This window comes from Salvelinus namaycush, chromosome 13 (genome assembly GCF_016432855.1).
Source record: "Salvelinus namaycush isolate Seneca chromosome 13, SaNama_1.0, whole genome shotgun sequence".
Lineage (NCBI taxonomy): Eukaryota > Metazoa > Chordata > Actinopteri > Salmoniformes > Salmonidae > Salvelinus > Salvelinus namaycush.
Genome location: NC_052319.1, coordinates 20,149,610 through 20,175,929, shown reverse-complemented (window position 1 = coordinate 20,175,929; position 26,320 = coordinate 20,149,610). Strand labels below are relative to the sequence as shown.

The window sequence follows — 26,320 nt, the reverse complement described above, 5'->3', positions numbered from 1 at the left end:
TGAAGGCTATTCCATGCAAGAAATTGCCAAGAAACTGAAGATCTTGTACAACGCTATGTACTACTCCCTTCACAGAACAGCGCAAACTGGCTCTAACCAGAATAGAAAGAGGAGTGGGAGGCCCCCGTGCTCAACTGAGCAAGAGGACAAGTACATTAGATTGTCTAGTTTGAGAAACAGACGCCTCACAAGTCCTCAACTGGCAGCTTCATTAATTAGTACCCGCAAAACACCAGTCTCAACGTCAACAGTGAAGAGGCGACTCTGGGATGCTGGCCTTCTAGGATATTATAGTCCTCTTCACTCTGATCTCTAATCTCCGGGTTAGCCTATTGATGGGGTATTCAACACACCCTATGAGGTCCAGATCATGCTGGTTTTCTGTTCTACCTGATAATTAATTGCACCCACCTAGTGTCCCAGGTCTAAATCAGTCCCTGGTTAGATCGCAACAATAAAGAAATGCAGTGGAACTGGATTCAAGGTCCAGAGTTGAGTTAGAAGGGCCTATTGAGTTGGAATCTGAGTAGATTGAATGCTGCCTGTTGTACCACTACCAGCTGTTTTCACTAGACTGCCTCTAAATATATCTTATCTCATCATGCAAGCCATTGCAATTCCAGGGCAGGCACAGAAGCCTGGTACGATACGAAGCAGACACTACACTGCCAAGATGATTACAGCCATTCTCCCCAGATTCCCATACACAGAGACACACAGAGCTGCTGTCTGACCTGATTGACTCTTACATGAGCTAGATTAGAACATTGGTAGTAGAGGACGGTTTTCATGTAGCCTGGAATCCAAACTGAATATCATGTGAAACAGCAATATTCATTTTGGATTTCAGGCTTGCATCCTGGAGCCTTCGTGGAAGTTGCAAAAACATGTTCAACTGCATTTGAATGGTTCACATCAATTAGAACTGAGGGTTCTTTTCACATTATTGACTGTCTGTTCACATCTGCCGAGACACTGGTCTCACAACGGAGGACCTTGCAGCTTCCATGAAGGACAGATCAGTTATCAGTTATGGCAAGCCATCATTCAGCGCATTGTGCCTCCATAAGCAAGCAGTACACAGCAGTACACAGGTACAGGCCTTTCTGGGGACAATCCAGCAAATATATCAAACCCTCTTTTCCCCATTCAGAGAATTCAGTGTCCTGTCCTGGCTGTCTCTCTCTCCCTGTTTTCTGACGGTATTATTTAGATGAGTTCTGCATTGCAGTCTGAGTCCTGTTTATTGACCAAAGCAGCAGTGTGAAATCCAGAATAATTGTTGCCACAAGTCCCTTGGCACAATAAGTTCTATTCAGTTCACGCTGCAAGTCCAACAGAGAGAATGAGGGAAACAATTTCTGTATCGTGACGTTTTCAATATTTCCTATCATAAAACCAAAATACCCAATATATAGCAGTTGTTTATGTTTATAGTCAGAAACTATAGTTATCTATTAGTGATTTATAGTCAATATTGATAAGTAATGCATATTGTTGCATTCACACTACACCCGCCTAACTAGTAGAATCTTAGAAGCCTGGCAGAGAGATCAAATATCAAGCAATGCCATGGGAGACAGATCAGTGTCCAAAGAACAAGATTCACCAACATACCAACAGAATGCCCTCATCTCAGGCTCAACTATTATCAGAAGAAAGAGTCAAGGTTGGCAACAGGTGAGAATGTACATAGTACGTAGCCTCTATCTCGGCTCGTAATGGAAAATGTATACTCAGTTACTAGGGTAGAGTAGGAAAAAAAGCTCCTTAATTAGACAAACTGAGGAATGCAGGGAATGTACAGTAGCAGCAGCATGAGCCCTTCACGGCAGCACATGCCTTTGGATTACACTACTACCTGAGCATCTACTGACATTCAGGGAGAAGAGAGGAGTGCACTGTGACATCTTACCAAGACTACGGCAGGCAGCAGCAGCGTAACAGGCACAGCAAAATCCCACGGCCATAGTGCCTCTGGTGTTGTTTACAGTATAGGGAGGTGGGAGGACATCACAGCCACCCACATGGCTCTCTGCTCTGCTCCTGTCACACACAAACAAAAGCGTACACACACACAGCAGGTAGCCTAGTGTTTAGAGTGTTGGGCCAGTAACAGAAAGGTTGCTAGTTTGAATCCCCAAGCCCACTTAACCCTAATTGCTCCAGGGTCCACCGTTGATAATAGCCGATCCTGGCCATGATCTCTCTCCCCAAGGGATGGAATTGGGATACACCAAAAAAATACATTTTCAATTAACACATGCGTATTAATACACGTGTGAAATATGACAAATCTAAGCACCCACCAAATTATTACACACGGCCCTCTAAGAACAGTGCCTTCCCTGTACAAGCATGCCACACGAAAAGTAGCAGAGTAATACTTCCTACTTTTGATAACGCTTTCAAGCTATAGCCAATTTACTGGGTTTCTTTTGTCCAATAGGTTTCACTGGAGGAACACGGCTTTAAACATTCTCATACTGCCATCTATTGGTGAGGAGTAAAAATGTATTGCACTAATCTTATTCTCTAATCTTAGTAACTATGGACTCAAAAGCAGTAGAACGAATCTGTTTGCTGCCATCTTTACTTTATTGTTGCAGCCTTTTTGTGATGAGGTATATGCATGCATGGGGCTTCAAACATATAATACATAATGTTCTGTAGGCTAAAAGACATGTTGAGGATGGCCAGTTCCAGGTCCACAGGGTGAGGTTCCCTGCTTGTTCAATGCACCAGAGTAGACCATTTGTTTAATTAATTCAATCAATCAAAACTGTAAGTCACCTTACTCAGTGACCTGAAATAAAGTCTCTTGCTAATTGAGATATCTGACAACCCCGCAGTCTAACTGCCCTGCACTGAATTACCTGTTATTCCCTACCTCAGTGATATTCAGGTGTTTTGCACCTTGAATTAGTCTCACCCCTGCTCTTCCTCATGCATGACAGAGCCATAATTACCATTTAAAGTGAGGAGCGTTGACGACCTCCGAGTTGGATTGTCGTTTTGTACCTTCCACACCGGGAGTAATGTTACTCTTGTCAGGTATTTTGGATTATGTGAAGGTTAGGTTAACTCGACATGTGTACACTATGTCTATATGTAACAAGCCATATATATATATATATATTTTTATCCCTCATATTTTGCAGTTCCATCGACAAGAATTCTATTCCCCAACTGCTGCAGAGGATCATTTAAGAAGCCAAATGAGAAAACACTATTCCGAATGACAAGCTCAGAGAGTAATTACACAAACACTGAAAACTAGTACTGAACTTTATTTTAAAAAGTCAAATTGATATCAGGGTAAAGAAATTACAACAATAACCAAAATTAAATCTAGAATCTGGCACAGTGTTACAGAAGATGTCAGAGAGCGATTACAGTTTACACCACCAGCACCTTTTCAGTAGACTGGTAGCTAGAACTTCATATAGTGTGGACAAGAGATTTCTAGCCCGGCCATTCAATTTAAAATCTGATTATCTGGACATGTCACACTGACTAAATAAAAATACAAAAAGGAGTTAAATAGTGAGCATTTATGTATCAACCACTGGCAAATAAGAGTCCAACTGCAGTAAAAGAACGCTATGAATCATGCCAGCGGAATGAATAGTCAATTTTAAAGGGAACATTCTTTCATAAAACACAGATGCATACCAACAGAAGGGGCTGGGTGAGTTAAGGGGGGCGGTTTTAAAATGTGGCAACATGTCTTTCCCTTCAAATGAGGAATTATTAAGTGTGTCAAGGGAAAATCTATTCATGATTCTTACTATCCAGAAGTGTAAACTTTATAAGTTAAAAAAATGAACATGATGTAAAAGCCCTTAAATTACATCTAGACATTATGGTTGTTGAGGAGGTAGAATAGAAAAAAAGACGTTATTACGTTATTCTAAAAAAGAAAACGAGCCTTGGATTTGGCTTGAGGTCTTTTAGTCAGCCTCTTCCTCCTCGGACTCAGATTCTGAAAAAACAAATAAGATTCAAGTCAACTGCATGCACAGACAAATGTGCTATGGTGAATACAGACAAAACTACATGCTCAGTCACATCAGACAATGGGACTATCGCCTATTTTGAAGGCGAGGTGGTTATTGTACCTACTATAGTTGAACTGATTTTCAGTCGCTCTGGATAGGCGTCTGCTAAATTACTCAACTCTAATGTAAAACGTAAGCCACGCTCACCTTCCTCCGCGTTCTTGAGCCACTCCACAAACTTTTTCATCTGTTCCAGGAAAACACTTCTTCCTTTGGCAACGTGGGCCTCGGTGTACCACTTCAGAATGGCCTCCTCACTCAAAACATCCGCTGGGAAAAATAAATCAACATGATCATTACAAACCAGCAGTCATCCCAGGATAAAGATGCCATTATGGCCACTTGACAAAGACAATTATGCCCAACTAAAAAGTGCTGATGTGAATCTGCTAGGCAACCTTGCTTCAAAACACTAACGCAAAAAACACTAAATAAATAAGCGTCCCAGAGAGTTGGTTGTAACATTGTTTGTAAAGCCTTCATTACAGTAAAGATTAAAAACAGTTGCATGCATTCGTGAACGCAATTGCCGAAATGGAATGGTTTATTTATTGTGTACGCTAATTATTCAAGGGTGGCTTTATTTTATTTTAAAACTAAAATGCTTGATTGCATTTCAAAGCATGAATGACTCGTTTGCTTTGTGATGACAAACAAATGACTGATACAGTAGTCTATAGAAAGTATGGAAATATAGGCCTAAGTAAGATAGAGTATTAAGACTAAACAGAATGCGCTCTAAGGCCTAAACCTCGATGGTGGTTATACAAGGCTGCTATACTAAGTCTACTAAATGATAATAATCATAATAATGCGATCAAGAAAAAGGAGGGTTATTAAAAATAATTTGACAATTTGGAACAGCGTAAATACTAAATAAATTGTAAGTAATATCAGGAAGGCTGTTCTAACACACACAAAGGATAAAGCCTTCATAAACAACAAAGCAAAGATGATAAAACAGCCAAATTTGTGAAATTGTTTATCCGACATGTGGTTGCGTGAGGCTTGGTGCTCACATAATCAGTAGGCTATTAAACAAACACTCAAACAGTCAACAGAAGCAGGATCTGTCTTATTTCTGTAGATATATACACACACACTACATGACCAAAAGTATGTGGACACCTGCTCTCTGAACATCTCATTACAAAATTATGGGCATTAATATGGAGTTGGTCACCCCTCTGCTGCTGTAAAACTCTTCTGGGAAGGCTTTCCACTAGATATTGCTGCAGGGACTTGCTTACATTTAGCCACAAGAGCATTACGGAGGTCTGGCTCGCAGTTGGTCTAGGCCTGGCTCGCAGTTGGCGTCCAAATCATCCCAAACGTGTTTGATGGAGTTGAGGTCAGGGCTCTGAGCAGGCCAGTCATGCTCTTCTACACCGATCTCAACAAACTTTCTGTATGGACCACGCATTGTGCACAGGGGCATTGTCATGCTGAAAGAAGAAAGTGCCTTCCCCAAACTGTTGCCACAAAGTTGGAAGCACAGAAATCTCTAATGTCCTTCTATGCTGTAGCGTAGGCCGAACCATGAAAAACAGCCCCAGACCATTATTCCTCCTCTACCAAACATTACAGTGGGCACTATGTATTCAGGCAGGTAGTGTTCTACTCGCATCCACCAAACCCAGATTCGTCCGTCGGACTGCCAACTGGTGACGCGTGATTCATCACTACAGATAATGCGTTTCCACTGCTCCAGAGTACAATGGCGGCGAGCTTCACCCCTCCAGCCGATGCTCCAGCCGATGCTTCCAGAGGCAGTTTGGAACTCGGTAGTGGGTATTGCAACCGAGGACAGACAATTGTTTATGCATTACACGCTTCAGTGGTCACGTTCCGTGAGCTTGTGTGGCCTACCACTTTGCGACAGCCGTTGTTGCTCCTAGACGTTTCCACTTCACAATAACAGCACTTACAGTTGACGGGCAGCTCTAGCAGGGCAGAAATTTGACTAAATAATTTGTTGGAAAGGTGGCATCCTATGACGGTGCAACGTTGAAAGTCACTGAGCTCTTCAGTAAGGCCATTCTACTGCCAATGTTTGTCTATGGCGATTGCATGACTGTGTGCTCAAGTCTATACACCTCTCAGCAACGAGTGTGGCTGAAATAGCTGAATCCACTAATTTGAAGGGGTGTCCACATACTTCTGTATATATAGTTTATATGGATGTTATAAAGCCAGGCACATTTAACAGTTAGGTCTATAATCTATAGCCGAGTTCAGTTGGTATTTCCTCTCTCCTCACTTTCCTTAGGCAATTAAGGCAAGGGCTATTTTATTGTCTCCTAACTCCGCTGCTGACTCTGCCACATTGTCCTCAACACCAATATGCTTGTTAACTTTGCTATTATACACATAGCAACATGGTCTAGAAAAACTCGCCAATTCAACAGTGCACTTATGTTTCAGAACCGCAGACAGCGACTGCTATTAAACGCGGGAGAAAGAGCATTTGTTATAAGATAATATGAATTGTATTAGTGTTGCACCATTGTCCTTAACCATATACAATTTAAGTAGCACATGTCTTAGAGTGATGGACTGAGCCATCCCCACGGCCTCAATGGATCAGTCCACTCAAACAGGCGCAAATCAAACAGATGTCTTGTACACCATGAAACATGATTTTTTTTGCTACTGATTGACTTAACAATTATCGGTCAACCAACAGCCTATCGACTAAACAATCGACTTAAATGGGGTCAGCCCTGGTGCATATAATGTCCTATCTCTCATATTTGGAAGAATATAAAATCATTCTAAAACAGACCACTGACCCTCGAACATTTTCAGGTGGGCTCAGGTTGGCTGAACAAAGCGGAACAGAAAGTGAAGAAAATAGAGCAGTATTTCCACCTCTTTGGTCATTGATTCTGCTCCACTTGGCAAAACGGAATAGGAACGCCCATTTTTCATGGTAGTCAACGCAGATCTCGCTTTGATTAGCACAGCGGGAAGGTTTTGGCGGCTACGGTCAATGCGAGGTCAGAAGATGGAATCAAAGCTCACTGGATAGAAAGATCCAAGGTCCCTCCCTCAGACATTCCCATCCAATGAGCTTTGAGAGGAATTGGAAAACAAGGACGGTGGACACAGACAACACTGTTCTCCTTCCCTTTGTAAGTAAGCAAGCCTTGTCTAAGCCAGAACAACCCATAGGTGCAGGAGCCTATGTCCGGTTTCTGTAGTGTAAGGCAGCTTGATACACAAGTACACTCCCTGGACAGGAACCTAGTCTGTCGCAGGGCCTTACCCCCAATCCATCTCCTTAACACTGAGTGCCAAGCATCACTTTTACCTTTGTAGAGCAGGACCACAATCTTCTGGAAGGAGTTCATGAAATGGATGTTGTCATAGCAGTACTCCTGCATCTTCACCAGCAGCAGGATCTCAGAGGCTCCCTGGGATGTGAACGCCTTCAGCAGTGGGCTGTACTGCTGTGGAGAGACAGGGGGTGTTTCCATGAGTCACAAAAAACAAGCCACAAAATTACCCTCGTTTCAGTCACATTTTGGAGCACCATGTGCCTATGCTGTCTGATTCCATGGCTGATTGTGAGAATCCTGCAGAGAAGGTGAACTCAAGTTTCTCTCCACACAACTCATATTTGGTAAGATGGGGAAGTGATGGCTCTGAAATCAGTGCAAGCCAATCAGCCAAGTGACTTACCTTCAAGTGTTTGATGGCTTGTTCTGTAACCAGCTCCTCTTTCTTGTTCCACTCCACATAGCTCATAACGCTGGTCCACACGATGCCGATCATGGTCTGCTCTGAGATGTTGTTCTTCTTCATCTCTTCCCTGGCTGAGACAATGATCTGGAGGGAAAGGAGGGTATGAAAGTAAGTTCGTAAGTAAGAAGTGATTCTGGTTATTGGGCATTTCATGTCCATCCCATGCTAACAAAATGAGGATTCATAATCGAGAACTATCCTTCAACACAGAGGCTGCGATCTGATTCTCTACTCCACGTGTGCACAAATTCACTTCCCATGCTAAAACCAATCCAATGAGTCTAAATCAATTAGGGACAATGAGAGCAAGTGCATCCTTGAAGGGTTAAGGGTAGGGAATGGAACTCAACCAGAGGAGTGCTTCTCCAGCAATCTGCATACAGCAAGGCTTTGGACTCACGTCTTTGAAAGCATCCCCGCGCTCCATCTGTTCCTGGAGCTCCTTCTGAAGCTCCTTACGGGACCCGATGGCCTGCTGGTTCCTGGCAAAGTCTGACAGCTCCTTGAGTCCAGCATCTGTGAAGTACTTAGAGAAGTGCTCACAGCTCCGCTTGTTGGCAGGAAACAGCTCCTGCAAGACACAAGGTGAAGAAACAGGCTTAACGACACAGAATTAAGTAGAACGCATGCAACTATATTGCATCTTTATGCTTAAGCCCTGTCCAACTAAGAAGGCTTCTCCTTGGCTCTCTCAATTCACCTTTCCTAAGTTCCTTACATCCACTTACCGCCTCATTATGAAAACCCCTAGGAAAGTGGGGAGGTCAGAGGGTAGGGACCATCGACCAACTCCGATACAATTGAGAAGGTGAGGAGATAGGATTGCGAGGAATCAAGGAAAGACAGAACCTTTGTATTCCGAGAACTCCCTTTTCTTAACTTCCCTGCTACCCAATGACTGTTTTACACTGAGCCAAGGAAAGCTAGCATGGCTTCGGATTGGACATCACCCACATTATTGGTGGTCTCACTCACCAGAAGCCTGTTATCCATGCCGACCTTCCGGAGACTTCCGGCCACAGAGTTGATGTCCTTCTCATGGATCCAGGATTTGAAAAGTTTCACAGCAAAGGCTGCAGAGACACCTGTGTAAAAAATAAAGACAGGGGAAACCATTTATTTTAAGCCTACCAGGTGAAAAGCCAGATTCCACAAGACACGATTCCAAAAGTTTTACAAGTCTGCCCAGTAAAAACAGAAATTAAGCAATTTCACACACACGGATTGTTGTATGAGACAAAACCATAAATACGCCCTACGTAAATTCACATCTTACAGTGAATGTTTGCAACTTTCATTTAACTTAAGTCCCTACAAGTACCTGGACATGAGCTTGTAAGTATATAGTCTGGTTTCTCCAGACACAGATTATGCCTAGTCCTAGATTTAAAATAATACTCAATGGAAAATCTCTATTGAAAGTGATTTTTAGTCCAGGACTAGGCTTAATCATTGTCCAGGAAACCTGCCCTATTGAGCTGGCACTGCTGCACACCTTCTTTGACGAGGTTCTCGTTGTAGAGGCTATTGAGGATAGAGGCTGAGATGTTGCCGTTGGCTAGCAGGATGCCAGTCAACATGGCCAGCTTGTTGCGCTCAGACTCAGTGAACCCCTTTAGGAACAGCAGCAACTGCACAGGAGATAAGAGGGAAATGCAAATACTGAAACTTAGAATACAATAGAATGCTAGCACAAGGATGGAATGGAATACAATAGAATGCTGGTATAACACTATGGAACATAAGGCCTAGAGTTGAGAGAATTGCATATTCTAGAACAAAATGTCTAATGCCAGGCTCAATAATGTAATCCTTCCCCACGTCTATCAAGTCTGTATCCCAAATGGCACCCTATTCCCTTTATAGTGCACTATTTTTTTTACCAAAGCCCTATGGGCGTCATTTGGGAAGCAGCAATGAGTTGAATAACTATGGTGACAACAGAAAAATGCGTCATATTGAACAATGTTGCACAACAAGACAACATATTTACCTTCTTGATCTCCTCTTCGAACCCTTTCTCCAGGTACTTGTAGCGCCTGATAAGCTTGTTGAAAACCTAAGTAACGACAGGGAAAACAGAGTCAGGGCCTGTTTCCCAAAAGCATCTTATGGCGAAGTTAATTGTTGGAACCTTCGTAGGAGGTTTTCCCGAGTGGCGCAGCGGTCTAAGGCACTGCATCTCAGTGCTTGAGGCGTCACTACAGATACCCTGGTTCAATTACAGGCTGTATCATAACCGGAAGTCATTGGGAGTCCCATAGAGCTCCGCACAATTGGCCCAGCGTTGTCCGGGTTTGGCCGGTGTAGGCCGCCATTGTAAATAAGAATTTGTTCTTAACTGACTTGCCTAGTTACATTTTAAAAAATGTTTTATTTAAACTGAGCTGTTTCCCAAAACCATTGTCACACTTAACTACACCACCCGTAGAACAGCTGTGTTACGTTAGATGTTTTTAGCCCTCCTGCGTCACTTTACACATGGTTTATCCGTCTGTGACCACCGATAACTTCACAACGAAGTTGACTACAAATACAGAGTTGCCAATATCTTTGCAATTGTTACAAACAAGCGAAGGATAAAAAGATGCTTCAAATGAAAACCGAGATGACTGCATTAAAAGATAAATAGCCCACCTACAGCATAGGTTACATAGGCCTATATACTGTATTTCAATGATATTGAAAACAATAATCCTGTTAATTACATTTAGTTTTATTTTGCTATTTGGCTACCGTCTCATTTTCACCTCAATATATTTCATGTTTAGCCTACCATGTGTGCAATGATGAGCAAAATCTTTATTTAGTGCATTATTATAGGGTAAGCACTAGGATAAGCAGCCTCAATATTTGCAGCCATAGGTGATAATCTCTCTTTAGGACCTGATCCAGTGTTAGTCTTGTGGAATAATTACAATGTTGAGGTACGATTTGAATGGAGAAAGCTGAACCGAGAGCAGCACTGCCTTTCGATCCTATCAGTATCGACACATGCCTCAACAACGCACTACGCAAAAAGTTCTCTCAGAGTTGTGTTTTGGGAAACAAATGTTACACCTTCAGAAGTTGTAGGAAAGATGCATCGTTAAAACACTTGTAAGCCAAAGTTACATTGCTATCGGGAGACCTGTCCCAGATCTCTAAATAACAGGCCAATGTTAATCCAAAAACTGAAATCACTTGTATCATAATCAACCTTTTCCTTCAGTAGAAAAGGGGTTTGAACCACAGCTACTATTGTGGTAAAGAAAAGAAAAAAACAGAAAGCATCATCATATTCAGCTCTATTGCTAAACCAATAAACTCCATTTGCACAAGTGTACCTGAGCATAAGCTTGCATGGTCTCCAGGTCTTCTTGGGCTGTAAAGAGACAGAACTCTGTACGGGTCAAGTCATCTGATAAGGTACCCCCTGGGGCTGAAAAAGAAGAAAACAAAAGTGAAGGTTAGGGACCAGTTGAAATTAACACAATTGTTACCCTGAGGAAAGTGCTTTTTCAATTTCAGTCAGGGGGAGGGTTATTTATTTATATAAAAACACACACACTTTTTTAGTCCAGGGGAGGGTAATTTGTAATCGATTAAATGTCAGTATTGGTCAGCATTTGGGAATACTGGTATTGAATTTGACACGTGTAACTTTGGTGTACAACGCTGTTCTCGCTCATTCTCCTCGCTGAGCCCAGCTGGGTGGGCATTTCGGTTTTACCTTTCCATTGGCTGTTCGATCAGTCTCTCTGTGCTTGGCATATCTAGAACGCGGGTGTGTAGAGTATCTGGTAAATAGCGCATGTAATGCGCAACAAGAACAGTGGTAGAAATGCTGCAACCAAAACGGGGAACTCGGAAATCTCCGACTAATGACTTCAGTGTGTTCAAGAAAAACGAGCTCCGACTAGGAAAATCTTTGGGGCTCCCGTGGTGCAGCGGTTTAAGGCACTGCATCTCAGTGCAAGAGGTCTCACTACAGACACCCTGGTTTGATTCCAGGCTGTATCACAACCAGCTGTGATTGGGAGTCCCATAAGGCTGTGCACAATTGGCCCAGTGTCGTCCAGGTTTGGCCGGTGTAGGCTATCATTGTAAATAATCATTTGTTCTTAACTGACTTGCCAAGTTAAATAAAGGTTACATCTTTTTGAACAGTTTATAAACTCGGAATTCAAAACCGGAAACTAAAATCAGGCCTCTTTTCTAGAGCTCTGACTTTCTGGCCTGAAGATCGCTGACGTTATGATTTGAAGTTGTTTACTAAACATTTACTAAATAAAATAAAAAATGAAATAAAAGGACAATAACGAGGCTAAATACAGGGAGTACCAGTACCGAGTCAATGTGCAGGGTTACAGGTTGGTTGAGGTAATTTGTACATGTAGGTAGGGGTAAAGCAACTATGCATAGATAATAAACAGTTAGTAGCAGCATAAAAACATGGGGGGTGGGGTCAATGTAAATAGTCCGGGTGGCCATTTGATTAACTGTTCAGCAGTCTTACGCCTTGGGGGGTTAGAAGCTGTTAAGGAGCCTTTTGGACCTAGACTTGGCGTTCCGGTACCGCTTGCCATGCGGTAGCAGAGAGAACAGCCTATGACTTTGGTGACTTGAGTATAAAAAAAAAAAATTGGGCCCTCCTCTGACACCGCCTAGTATATAGGGTCTGGATGGCAGGAAGCTTTGACCCAGTGATGTACTGTGATAATCGAGCAGTTGCCATACCAGGCGGAAATGCAACCGGTCAGGATGCTCTCGATGGTGCAGCTGTATAACTGAGGATCTGGGGACCCATGCCAAATCTTTTCAGTCTCCCAAGGGGGAAAAGGCGTTGTTGTGCCCTCTTCACGATTCTTGGTGTGTTTGGACCATGATAGTTTGTTGGTGATGTGGACACAAAGGAACTTGAAACTCTCGACCCGTTCCACTACAGCCCCGTTGATGTGAATGGGGGAGTGGTCGACCCTCCTTTTCCTGTAGTCCACGATCATCTCCTTTGTCTTGCTCACGTTGAGGTAGAGGTTGTTGTCCTAGCACCACAGCTGGTGCGTGAAATCTAAGTCTAGATTTTGCTCGCCTGAAGTAGAGTATATTGTGATAAATTGCAGGCCACACTACCTGCCTAGAGTTTTCAGCTATACTTTTCGTGGCTGTTTATTTACCACCTCAGACAGATGCTGGCACTAAGACCGCACTCAGTCAGCTGTATAAGTAAATAAGCAAACCGCTCACCTAGAGACGGCGCTCCTAGTGGCCGGAGACTTTAATGCAGGGAAACTTAAATCAGTTCTACAAAATTCCCATCAACATGTTAAATGTGCAACCAGAGGAAAAAAAATTCTAGATCACCTGTACTCCACACACAAAGATGAGTACAAAGCTCTCCATTTGGTAAATCTGGCCACAATTCTATCCTCCTGATCCCTGCTTACAAGCAAAAATTAAAGCAGGAAGCACCAGTGACTGTCAATAAAAAAGTGATCAGATGAAGCAGATGCTAAACTACAGGACTGTTTTGCTATCACAGACTGGAACATGTTCCGGGATGCTTCCAATGGCATTGAGGAGTACACCACATCAGTCACTGGCTTTATCAATAAGTACATCGAAGATGTTGTCCCCACAGTGACTGTACGTACATACCCCAACCAGAAGCCATGGATTACAGGCAACATTCGCACTGAGCTAAAGGGTAGAGCTGCCGCTTTCAAGGTGCGGGACTCTAACCCGAAAGCTTACAAGAAATCCTGCTATGCCCTGCGACGAACTATCAAACAGGCAATGCGTCAATACAGGGCTAAGATTGAATCATACTACACCGGCTCCGACGCCTGTCTTATGTGGCAGGGCTTGCAAACTATTACAGACTACAAAGGGAAGCACAGCCGCGAGCTGCCCAGTGACACAAGCCTACCAGACGAGCTAAATCACTTCTACGCTAGCTTCTAGGAAAGCAACACTGAGGCATGCATGAGAACATCAGCTGTTCTGTACGACTGTGTGATCACACTCTCCGTAGCCGACGTGAGTAAGACCTTTAAACAGGTCAACATACACAAGGCTGCGGGGCCAGACGGATTACCAGGACGTGTGCTCCGGGCATGTGCTGACCAACTGGCAGGTGTCTTCACTGACATTTTCAACATGTCCCTAATTGAGTCTGTAATACCAACATGTTTCAAGCAGACCACCATAGTCCTTGTGCCCAAGAACAAAAAGCCAACCTGCCTAAATGACTACAGACCCGTAGCACTCACGTCCGTAGCCATGAAGTGCTTTGAAAGGTTGGTAATGGCTCACATCAACACCATTAGACCTACTCCAATTTGCATACCGCCCAAACAGATCCACAGATGATGCAATCTCTATTGCACTCCACACTGCCCTTTCCCACCTGGACAAAAGGAACACTTACGTGAGAATGCTTTTCATTGACTACAGCTCAGCGGTCAACACCATAGTACCCTCAAAGCTCATCACTAAGCTAAGGATCCTGGGACTAAACACCTCCCTCTGCAACTGGATCCTGGACTTCCTGACGGGCCACCCCCAGGTACCCCCAGGCAATTTGTAAGTCGCTCTGGATAAGAGCGTCTGCTAAATAACTTAAATGTAAATGTGAGGGAAGGTAGCAATACATCTGCCATGCTGATCCTCAACACTGGAGCTCCCCAGGGGTGCGTGCTCAGTCCCCTCCTGTACTCACTGTTTACCCACTACTGCATGGCCAGGCACGACTCCAACACCATCATTAAGTTTGCAGACGACACAACAGTGGTAGGCCTGATCACCGACAATGACGAGACAGCCTATAGGGAGGAGGTCAGAGACCTGGCCAGGTGGTGCCAGAATAACAACCTATCCCTCAACGTAACCAAGACTAAAGAGATGATTGTGGACTACAAGAAAAGGAGGACCGAGCACGCCCCAATTCTCATCGACAGGGGCTGTAGTGGAGCAGGTTGAGAGCTTCAAGTTCCTTGGTGTCCACATCAACAACAAACTAGAATGGTCGCACACCAAGACAGTCGTGAAGAGGGCACGACAAAGCCTATTCCCCCTCAGGAAACTAAAAAGATTTGGCATTGGTCCTCAGATCCTCAAAAGGTTATACAGCTGCAAAATCAAGAGCATCCTGACTGGTTGCATCACTGCCTGGTACGGCAATTGCTCGGCCTCTGACCGCAAGGCACTACAGAAGGTAGTGTGTACAGCCCAGTACATCACTGGGGCTAAGCTGCCTGCCATCCAGGACCTCTATACCAGGCGGTGTCAGAGGAAGGCCCTAAAAATTGTCAAAGACCCCAGCCACAGACGGTTCTCTCTACTACCGCATGTCAAGCAGTACCGGAGCGCCAAGTCTCGGACAAAAAGGCATCAACAGTTTTTACCCCAAAGCCATAAGATTCCTGAACAGGTAACAAAATGGCTACCCAGACTATTTGCACTGTGCTGCCCCCCCCCCCCCCAACCTCTCTTTTTATGCTGCTGCTACTCTGTTTATCATATATGCATTGTCACTTTAGCCATATCTACATGTACATACTACCTCAATCAGCCGGACTAACCGGTGTCTGTATGTAGCCTCGCTACTTTTACAGCCTCCCTACTGTATATAGCCTGACTTTTTACTGTTGTTTATTTCTTTACCTACCTATTGTTCACCTAATACCTTTTTTGCACTATTGGTTAGAGCCTGTAAGTAAGCATTTCACTGTTGTATTCGGCGCATGTGACAAATATAATTTTGATTTGACAATGCCTGGTCTCTGACCTCATTGTTGTCAGTGTTCAGGCCTACCACTGTTGTGTCGTCAACAAACGTGGTGTTGGAGTCGTGGTTGGCCATGCAGTTGTGGGTGAAAAGGGAGTACAGGAGGGGACTAAGCATGCACCTCTGACGAGCAGCCGTGTTGAGAATCAGCATGGCGATGTGTTGTTGCCTACTCTTACCACCTTGGGATAGCCCGTCATTAAGTCCAGGATCCAGTTGCAGAGGGAGGTGTTTTAATCCCAGGGTCCTTCGCTTAGTGATGAGCTTCGTGGGCAATATGGTGTTGAACGCTGAGTTGTAGTCAATGAACAGCATTCTCACATCCTTTTGTCCAGGAGGGAAAGGGCAGTGTGGAGTGGAGCAATCTTTTTAAACTAGGCCTAATAGACGTTTTGTGGAGAGAAGCATGCCTGCTCTTGCTAATTGCTGAATGTAAAATAGACCTAGGCCAATTTAGCTGTCCGGGAAAGTTGCAAAGAGAGTGGCCAGTGATTATAACATTGTTGCACAGGACAGATCAAATAAAATTGTATTGGTCACATACATGTGTTTAGGAGATGTTATTGTGGGTGTAGCGAAATGCTTGTCTTTCTTATACTCTGGAGACAGTGATGAGCAGCGAAAAAGAGCCCAACGAATTGACATCCATTGAGCAACGAGGCAAGCAATGACATGTAATAGACACGCAGGGTAAACAGCATTTGTTGTTGAATTTCTACATTTAATTTAAATACAAGTTTCTATTTTAAAAAATGTACGCTGGTATCATTTGCAGTCGTCACTATGACAACGAACACAAGCTGAAGCACCGAATGGTCGGTTTTCCCACCATATTAAAAGGCCTACAGCGTGCAGTAGGATGCTTTGATCACTTGATTGACAGGTGAAGCCTACTGTAGAACGATAAATCTTCCTCTAGTTGGATGCTCGCAAACGCTTTATAGTCATGTATAATTTATCGTTATCGTTGTGTGGACGCCCTTAACGCTTAAACTGGTAACTGCCGCCCTTTAGCGGATAACATGAATATGGTATGGATACAGCTGTAGTTCTCAACAATTTGATTTGATAGAAATCACGACTGCAAAATTGATAGCCTACTATGGGATTTAAAATTCCCTGCTATTTTGTTTTAATCATCATTTTGGAGGGGGAGGGTTACACGTTTTATTTTTTCCCAAACGCTCGGAGAGGGTTAGGTAATATATTTTCTAGGGATGCACGATATATCGGTGAACATATTGGAAATCGTCTGATATTAGCTAAAAATGACATCGGTATCGGCCCGATGTCTAGTTTAACGCCAATGTTAAAAACCGATGTCAAAGCTACCGTGCATACCTATATAACGCAATATTGTTCACCGACATGACGTAATGACGCCCACAAAGTCTACTGTGTGGATCGAGCAGTCAACAAGCCGAGCAGTCATTTGAAAGAGTAAGAAAATTTCAGCGAGACAACTCAAAGGCGAAATCCATTAAAGCCAAGATAATGGAATTCATTGCCCTTGACAATCAACCGTTCTCTGTCGTGTGTGATGTTGGCTTTCGCCGACTGGCCGAGCACCGATACACACTACCAAGGGCGCTATTTTTCAGACGTGGTCCTACCGGAGTTACACAGTAATAGCGTCACTGCTATTAGCTTGATACTATGGAACGCCGTTTGGGTCTTTGCGTGTCAAAAATGATACAGTAGCACTGTCAAAGCTATACAAAACAAGTCTGCAAACAAGCTAACACCGGCCATGAACAATACCGCGTTGGTAATAATGCATAATTTGTTCGACCGCAACTTCTGGGGTAGCTAGCTTTAGCTTGGTACCTAGCTAGCACCAATAGAACCTGCCTGAAAACAATGACCAGTAGAAACTGCAGTCATTTTCACTATTCTAAGAAAAGATTTAGGAATCCATGTGTGTAAGTATTAGCTAGGTAGCCACATGTTTGCCTATTGAAATGGATCTTCAGTTCATGAAAATAAATATCTAGCCAGCTAATTAACCTTGTTGCCCAAAGCTAACGTTATAAGCAGCCAGCTAGCTTCATCTGGCTAGTGAGGCGTGACCAGACCGAGTTCTGTGTTGTGAAGCTAGCCACAATAAGGCTTAGACACAATAGTGGAATTTGCGGGTTGCTATCAAAATAAAAGTCATTGACAGTGATGCAAATGAATACAAATAGTATAATTATGCCATACTTTTATTTGAAAGGCTAACCGCAAAGTACACTATTGTGGCTAATCCTTATTGTGGCTAGCTTCACATAGATGGGTCCGACCACCATTAATTAAATAGCAACGGTCTAATTAGGGATATTTTATTTTAGATGATGACACCTAATTATATATAGTTAGCTGTATGTTTTTGGGGAAGAACATTGTTTGCATCCATGAGCTAGCTAGCTTTTTTTTAATGACCAGCACTGTAGGTGCGCGAGACAACTTTACCAGCATCATAGCATACATATCGATGAATAGTTGTGACATCTGAAATACAAGCGATAGTGTAATCAATGTGTAATAACTATGTAATAAATGTATGAACGCGTTAAATTATTATGTGAAGTGCAGTCATATTCAGGTCCTGATTGGTCAACAAGCTTATTTGACATGCATCTTTTTTGACATGCAAGACCCAAACGGCGTTCCATAGAAATCCTGGTTGAGAATGAAACGACTGAACAAATGAAGAGCGAAAGAAATAGGTTTTGATTGTTTTACTGGTAATGGGGACATACGTAAATGCCAACAAAATAACATTTTGGTTAGTGTGGTGTGTGTAACCTTTATATAACTAGGCAAGTCAGTTAAGAACAAATTCTTATTTACAATGGCGGCATACCCCAGGCCAAAGCCGGACGACGCTGTGCCAATTGTGCGCCGCCCTATGGGACTCCCAATCACGGCCGGATGTGATACAGCCTGGATTCGAACCAGTAACTGTAGTGACGCCTCTTGCACGGAGATGCAGTGCCTTAGACCGCTGCGTTCACATGTGCGTGTATTAACTATTTAACTGAACTAGAATGCATAAAAGGCCGCAAAAATGTTAAATATCAATATCGTTTTTTTGGCAAGGAAAATATCGGAATCGGGCAAAAATGTAATATCGGTGCATCACTAATATTTTCCTCAGGGGGAGGGCCATCCACTTTCATTTCAGAGGTCCGATTATCTCCAGGTATCCCTCAATATAAATAACGTTCACTCCCTTATTATAGACTTTCACACAAACACACATTTTTTCCCATTCTATTCAATTTTCTCTTTACCTAGCATTCCATTTTATCCTTATTTTGCCAGCACCTTACACTAACATTCTCTTCCATTCTATCCTTCCCCAGCATTCAATTCTATCCTTACCCAGCATTCCGCCAGCCACCAGGATGTCAAAGAGTGTCTCAGCATAGCGGCGGTAGTCAAGCTTGGCACCAGAGGCATCAAGAAATTTCGCAACAGCGTCGAGATCACTGCCAGTTTGGTTCAGACCTTGTACAATGGTTTCCTGAAACTGAGTAGGGTCAAACACCTTCTTTTCATCTGTTGAAAGATCGATGCATTCATTAGGGACACAAATCATAACAGAATTTTGCCAGTCATGATAGTAATACATTCAGTTTACACCCACCTCTCTTCCTAGTTTTAAAACGCTGGCCTGTAAGCGTTGGCTTCTGAATCTTTTGATTACTCATAAAAGACACCCTGAATGAGAATGAGAAGAGGACATTATTATTATAGCTGAAAGATAAGCTAGTTGTCTGTAAATCACCTAACACCACAATATATGTACAAGTAGGATTGACAGGTGTTGGTTTGGGATATAAGTGTAATAATTGACAAGTCAGAACCCCCGTGGCAATGTGATCCATAGCACACAATGTTGGCAACTGCTGTTAACCAGTTTAGAGCCATATGGCTCCGCAGTCAACTAACTTTAGCTAGCTAAATTTACATAATCAGCTAGTTAGCTAGCTAACGTTGGCTACATTATGGCTTGTTACAAGTAACTACCTAGCTAGATAGTCAAATATATATATATATATATATATAACATAGGCTGATCATGCCTATTTCAACAACTGTTGAAAAAGTAGCTGACGCGTTACTTAGCTAGCTAGTTATCAAGCGTAAGGCCTGCCGGCTGGCTATGTACCCAGGTCTCGGAAATACAATCCATTTATGGCCAGTTCGCTAGCTAGCAAGTAACTGACAAAGTTAACTGCTAATCGGCCTGAAAAATCAACAAATACAGACCATCTGTAACATATTGTAAGGTTAACGAGTTACCACTACTATAAAGACCTAACGTTACATGCCATGCAATCTTGACAATTAGCTAGCCAGAGAAGCTAACGACGTGGCTAGCCAGAGTAAGCAGGCTAACGTTAGCGAGCATGGCTGCTAACACGTTAGCAATCGTGCGCAGGCGTCTAATAAACCTGATTGATTTAGCTAGGTACTATCTAAAGCATGCCAGTTAATTAACATTACTGTTATAAACTACTTACCGAAATCAAATTTACTCTCAAAAACAGTCGAATAAAAACAACGAACGTTACTGCGACAGAACTGAACTGAATTATCTGGCTGTGAAGCGGCTGCGCAATCTTCTTCTTCTTTTTTGGAATTTAAGTGCGGTTGGCATCCATTCATTAAAGGTGCATTAACGCCACCTACTGTGCTGGAGTGTGGGCCAGCGACAGGAAGGAACTAAATCCTACTTGACAGCCATTATTATATATCTTTTTTTAAATGTAACCTTTATTTAACTAGGCAAGTCAGTTAAGCACAAATTCTTATTTACAATGACGGCCTACCAGGGAACAGTGGGTTAACTGCCTCGTTCACGGGTAGAACAACATATTTTTACATTGTCAGCTCAGGGATTCAATCAAGCAACCTTTCGGTTACTGGCTCAACACTCTAACCACTAGGCTACCTGCCTAGTGTCTAGATGTGATACAGCTTTTGTCAAATTGACTTCAAAAGTAGATTTTTTTGTGTGTGCATTTTAGCTAACCCTGACCTTAACCTAATTGTTGAGAATAAGAAGAGGGTGCCGATGGAGAAGGGCAACATCTTAAACCGGCTCTGACACATGTCGTATGTGGCAGGGCTTGCAGACAATAACGGATTGCAAAGGGAAACCCAGCCGTAAGATGCCCAGTGATGAAGAACACCCAAACGAGCTAAATGCCTTTTATGCTCACTTCGAGGAATACAACACTGAATCTTGCATGAAAGCCCCTGTTGTTCCAGATGACTGTGTCTGTGCCAATGTGAGTAAAACTTTTAAACAGGTTATCACTCGCAAGGCCGCTGGGCCAGACCAACACACGTTATCAAAGCATGCGCAGACCAGCTGGCAAGTGTCTTCACAGACATTTTCAATCTCTCCTTGTTCCAGTCTGTAATCCTAACATGTTTAAAACTGACCACCATTGTCCCTGTTCCCAAGAACTCCAAGGTAACCTGGCTAAATTACTATCACCCTATAGCACTCACATCTGTAATTATGAAGTGATTTGAAAGGCTGGTCATGCTACACATCAACACCATCATCCCAGACACCCTTGGCCCACTCCAATTCGCATACCGCCCCAACAGATCCACAGATTACATAATCTCAGTTGCACTTCACACTGCCCTCTCCCACCTGGACAAGAGGGGAAATAACTATGTGTGAATGCTGTTCATAGACTACAGCTCAGCGTTCAACACCATAGTCCCCTCCAAGCTCATCATCAAGCTAGGGACCCTGGGTCTGAACACCACCCTCTGTAACTGGATCCTGGACTTCATGACGGTACGGACCCAGGTGTTGAGAGTAGGCAACAACACCTTCGCCATGCTGACCCTCGACACGTAGGGCCCCTCAAGGGTGTGTGCTTAGTCCCCTCCTGTACTCCCTGTTCACTCCAACACCAACAGCCTACAGGGAGGCCAAAGAGTTGACAGTGTGGTGCTATGACAACAACCTCTCCCTCAACATCAGTAAGACCAAGGAGCTGATCATGAACTACCGGAGAAAGAGGGGAGAGCACGCCCCCATCCACATAGACAGGGCTGTAGTGGAGTGGGTCGAGAGCTTCAAGTTACCTGGTGTTCACATCATGAAGGACTTAACATGGTCCACACACACCCGCCGCTTCCCCCTCAGGAGGCTGAAAAAATTTGTCATGGGTCCTCGGATCCTCAAAAAGTTATACAGCTGCACCATTGAGAGCATCTTGACTGGATGCACCAATGCTTGGTATGGCAAATGCACCACCCTCGATTGCAAAGCACTGCCAGCCCGGTTTCTCTTAAAAAATAAAACAAAAAATTGGAAACTATATTGATTTTCTACTCAAATCCCGTATCCCCCTTTCTCTCATACAGCTTCTCCATCTCTCACTCTCCCTCTCATATTGCCCACACTGTACCAACACATGTCCAACTGTTTCAATTTCCTGTTAGTAATCACATCTTCCTGATGGATGCCTTCCTATTAGATGTAATGACTTGTTCAGCTGGCTGTGTCCTACCCTACTAAGCCTAGTGAAGATGGCCTCTTCTTTTCGGTCTCATCCTACAATTGTACCCTCCCCTTCTCTGTATTTGGAAGAGATGCCTTCCCTTATTGTCTCTATTCCACTGCCCCTGCCATTCTGCACCACCAATGTTCATATCAGGCCTTTTGCCTTTGCCTTGCTCATTAAAACTTCAACGTTCACCTCCCCACCGCTAACAGCCTATTTAGCCAGTACATCAGCTTCTTTATTTCCCTCCAACCCCACATGGGCTGGGACCCAAGTAAATCTCTGTATGTCCATCTGTCTCACCCAGCCATGGGTTTGTAGTACCTCATACAGCAGGTCTTGTCTGCTACGTGAGCTAAAGGACTGCAGACTCATCAATAGCGCACATGAGTCAGAGCCAGTAGTGGTGCGTGGGTAAAATCACTGGGTAGCCAGAAAAAAAAGCCATATTACAACCTGTGTTGGTTGCTCTATAACCTGTTAGTTCATATGCCTTGCGACCATGATATATAGGCCTAAAGGCTGTGACAATAACAAGACACAGTGTCAGAATAAATTAAACCACATCTTCGTTTCATCACAAAACCTGAGAGCAACCTCTGTCCAGAGAAGTCCACAAAGCATATTGCATGTAACTAACAGTTACATGACCTACTGCAAGGTCAAGCAAGTTAATGTTTTCAGACATTTCCGGGACTACTAAATAACTATTGCTTTAGAACCACGGAGAGTTACCGCAAGTCACAAAGAAAACAGGAGCTATCTCCACTATTCCAGCACTATTTCAACTTCAACATCATGAAATCACATACGCTTATTCTAATACAGTGACAACTAAAAGATACCAAAAACAATTTAGTCCAATCAACATAAGCTAAATATGATGGCAGTCCATGGTTCTGATTTCTGTGTGTGTGTGCACGTTTGTGCAAGTAGAAAAAACATGTTGAGTCACCCTACTTGTAGAGAAATGCCAATGCCATCCTCCAGTCTTTCATGTTGACGAAACGGTCTATCACACTCTCATACAGTACACGCTTGTATTTTTTTGTTATCCTAGGCTACTTGGCTAAAATGCTTGCTTGCTAGCTTAACTTCCTTTCATGGGCAACGTTAGCTAGTTAACATTAGCCTTCTACATGAGTTGAGTTGAGTTTGAGTTTATTTTTACAGGTACAGTGCACATTAATCAACGTTTCAGTAAAAGTGCCGGTTTTAGCCAGCCGGCTAATTTTCAACCGCAGTCCCTGGGCAGGTTATTAAAAACAATTACAATATAGACAATAGCAACATAGAACAAGACATAGCATACAGATATAGCAACATAGGACAAGCAAGACGTAGCATACAGACAGAGCAACATAGAACAAAAAGCAGCAAGACAAAATTCATAAAAGCAACAAAGTGTTTCCACACCTCACAATTTACAGACAACAGACATGGAAAGCGGCAACACACAGCTAGGGACCATGTTCACAAATCTGATTGACCTTTAGCCATGTCTTCAAGCATTTTGTGAAAGTGTGATATGTGGTGCAGTTATGTGTGTCTGATGGCAGTGTATTCCAGACATGGGAAGCTCTCACAGAAAAAGCGGATTTACTAAAGGTGCTTTTCCTTTTCCTTTTCCTTTTCCTTTACTAAAGGTGCTTTACATCTAGCTACATTTTGAACTTCCATCCTCTCAGGCCAGGGGCACAATGTATGAATTGATGGCTGGATCAGAATCGCCGTTATAATCATTGGCCAGTATGGAGAATTAAGTAAAATCCCAAGTCCAAATCCCAATCTCCACCCATGGCTAATTTACGAAAGGGCCCATTTTAGCTAGCTAGCCACTGGAGGACAACAACACAATGAGATGCAACAATTCAAGTTGTTTCTGTCAATGACATATGCTCTCAATGCGATAGGAATGACACCAAATCCAAACGGGCTTCCCTTGACACTTTTTTTTGGTGCACCAGGACCATTCACAGTTGAGCTCACTCAGTTTGGCTATTATTTTATACTTTTTTATCAAGGGAGGCCAAATGTTCGCTGGCTTCCCTTGCATTCAATGCAACGTGCGACAATAATGTCATACTCTTTTGGACCAGACAGCATCAGATAGATGGCCTACACATACAGGGACAAGGGGCCGCTGTTTCGCTCACTAGGATGCTTTCTCCGGTGAGATACATTCAGCCTCTTGTGAATTGAAGGAAAATTATGAAACAGAGACGAAAGATACATTATTTTATGTTTTTTTCTTTTTTTGGGGGGAGAAGCCTGGCTTACCTTGGCATCCATGAATACACGCCACTGGTCAGACCAAATAACTACTCTGTCTGGCTTGACTTCCTCCACCAACTCCAAGGCCAACAGTACAGCCATCAGCTCTGTCATGCCAGGTTGTCTATAATACATTTCCTGACTGCAACCCCACATTCCTGCACTACAAATGCTGACCCAGTAGGAAATTTCTAAGGTGCAGTATTTTGAACCATCTGCATCAGTATCCAGACGTCTATTAAAAGGTCCAGTGCAGTCAAAACATTTAATTTCCTGTGTTTCATATATATTTCCACACTACGAGGTTGCCAATAACAGCTAGTTTTCAGGTTACACATCCCTCCCATTAGGCTTTTCAAATGAGGCCCTTCTCTCATTCCACTCCCAAACAGTCCCAGCTAAATTCTTGCTCGAGAAATTGCATTTAGCTAAGAAGCTATTTTAGTTTCTTTTTGACCATTTTAATTGAAAACATTCACAGTAAGGCACTTAATTGTTACCTAGAAATTATTTGATTTTGAGATAAAAACAGCTGCATTGGACCTTTAAACAAATCAGCAAGGCGCTACTGCGTACAGTCCAGTACATCACCGAGGCCGAACTCCCAGATGCACTTCAAAGAAATTACTCCACTCATGCAAATTACATTTACAGGGGTGGAATCCCAAAATAAATGTGCAAAGTGATCAAAACAAAATTAGTTAGGACCTCTATACCAGGCGGTGTCAGCCACCCAAGTCATAGACTGTTCTCTCTGCCACCGCATGGCAAGTGGTACCGGAGCGCCAAGTCTGGGACCAAAAGGCACCTGAACAGCTTCTACCCCAAAGCCATAAGACTGCTGAACAGTTAATCAAATGGCTACCCGGACAATTTACATTGATCCCCTTTATTATTTACAGTTTGGCTCTGACTCCCTTGCACTGCTTAGACTCTACCCAAACACTCACACATACTACACTGACACTCCAACACACACACAATGCTACTACTCTGTTTATTATACTGCATATCCTGATGGTCTAGTCACTTTTACCGCTACCCACATGTACATACTGCATTACCTCAATTACCTCAACTACCTCCTACCCCTGCACATTGACTCGGTACTGGTACTCCTTGTATATAGTCTTACTGTTTTTATTGTGTTACTATTTCCTTTTTTATTCAGCAAATATTTGCCTTACTTTTTAACTCTGCATTGTTGGGAATGGGCTCGGAAGTAAGCATTTCACTGTGACCAATAACATTTTATTTGAATCAAACCCGTCCCTATCTTTGAGTAGTCTCTCCAACACTTCTACTACTAGAGGCAGGAGTAGCTATGTTGTGTTTACAACAATAGCTACACTGGGGCTTACCTCCCTTCCATACAGTCCCAACTCCCTCAACTGGGTATACCCAACCACCCAAAGCTCATGTTCCATCCTTGCTTATGTTCCCAACATGCTTGTAGCAACCCTTTTGCAGGATGAAACACCCCATGTCCCAGTAGGTTGCTATGGTTGATATGATGTGGATCCCTTTCACACTTCACCGGGAGGGAACAGGGTTGGAGAAAAACATGAATTAATACCATAAAATTGTCTAATGTTGAAATATTACATAGCAAAGGATAAAATAATCCCAATTAAAATATTATGAATGATTATTCTGAATTTATATCCAGTAAGTTCAGCTAAATCTTACACATGGTAGCCTCTTTCTCCCCATTTCGGACAGTTGCCATGCTCCACTAGAATCTGTCGTGTGCAGAGATTCTGCAAAGTCAAGAGTAGAGATCCTATTAAATTGTTCTAATTCCTAATTCTTTGGCACTAATAAGTTCAATGTATTTATATGTCTCAGGCTCTGCTCCTGGCAGGCATGTACCTTGCTCCTAATTCTATGGCACTTGTACACGCCCCACTCATGGATTTTGCTTACAGGGGAGCAAGTGCACAATT

General features: G+C 43.1%; 1 protein-coding gene across 2 annotated transcripts; it reads right to left on the bottom strand.

The window, feature by feature from the left end:
• Positions 1-3,270: 3,270 nt before the first annotated feature.
• Positions 3,271-20,211, bottom strand: LOC120058317 (basic leucine zipper and W2 domain-containing protein 1-A-like). Of its 2 annotated transcripts, none has more exons than XM_039006894.1 (12): positions 20,088-20,211; positions 19,208-19,281; positions 18,943-19,119; positions 11,135-11,229; positions 9,802-9,867; positions 9,304-9,439; positions 8,784-8,893; positions 8,209-8,379; positions 7,746-7,892; positions 7,375-7,513; positions 4,209-4,331; positions 3,271-3,985 (listed from the first exon to the last, which is right to left on the bottom strand). In XM_039006894.1, exons 2-12 carry the CDS (start codon positions 19,269-19,271, stop codon positions 3,954-3,956), a joined length of 1,260 nt encoding a protein of 419 aa, XP_038862822.1. In that variant the 5' UTR covers positions 19,272-19,281; positions 20,088-20,211; the 3' UTR covers positions 3,271-3,953. The 2 variants fall into 2 exon arrangements, with proteins under 2 accessions (XP_038862822.1, XP_038862823.1); XM_039006895.1 differs by having other exon boundaries at positions 7,375-7,510.
• Between the last annotated feature and the right edge of the window lie 6,109 nt (positions 20,212-26,320).

Coding starts and splice junctions, on each gene's coding strand:
- LOC120058317 (XM_039006894.1), bottom strand. CDS start 19,271: ATGAGTAATCAAAAGATTCAGAAGCCAACGCTTACAGGCCAGCGTTTT. Junction 8,894..9,303: donor CGAGAACCTCGTCAAAGAAG/GTGTGCAGCAGT, acceptor TTTTTTACACAG/GTGTCTCTGCAGCCTTTGCT. Junction 4,332..7,374: donor TGTGGTCCTGCTCTACAAAG/GTAAAAGTGATG, acceptor TATTTTTCCCAG/CGGATGTTTTGAGTGAGGAG.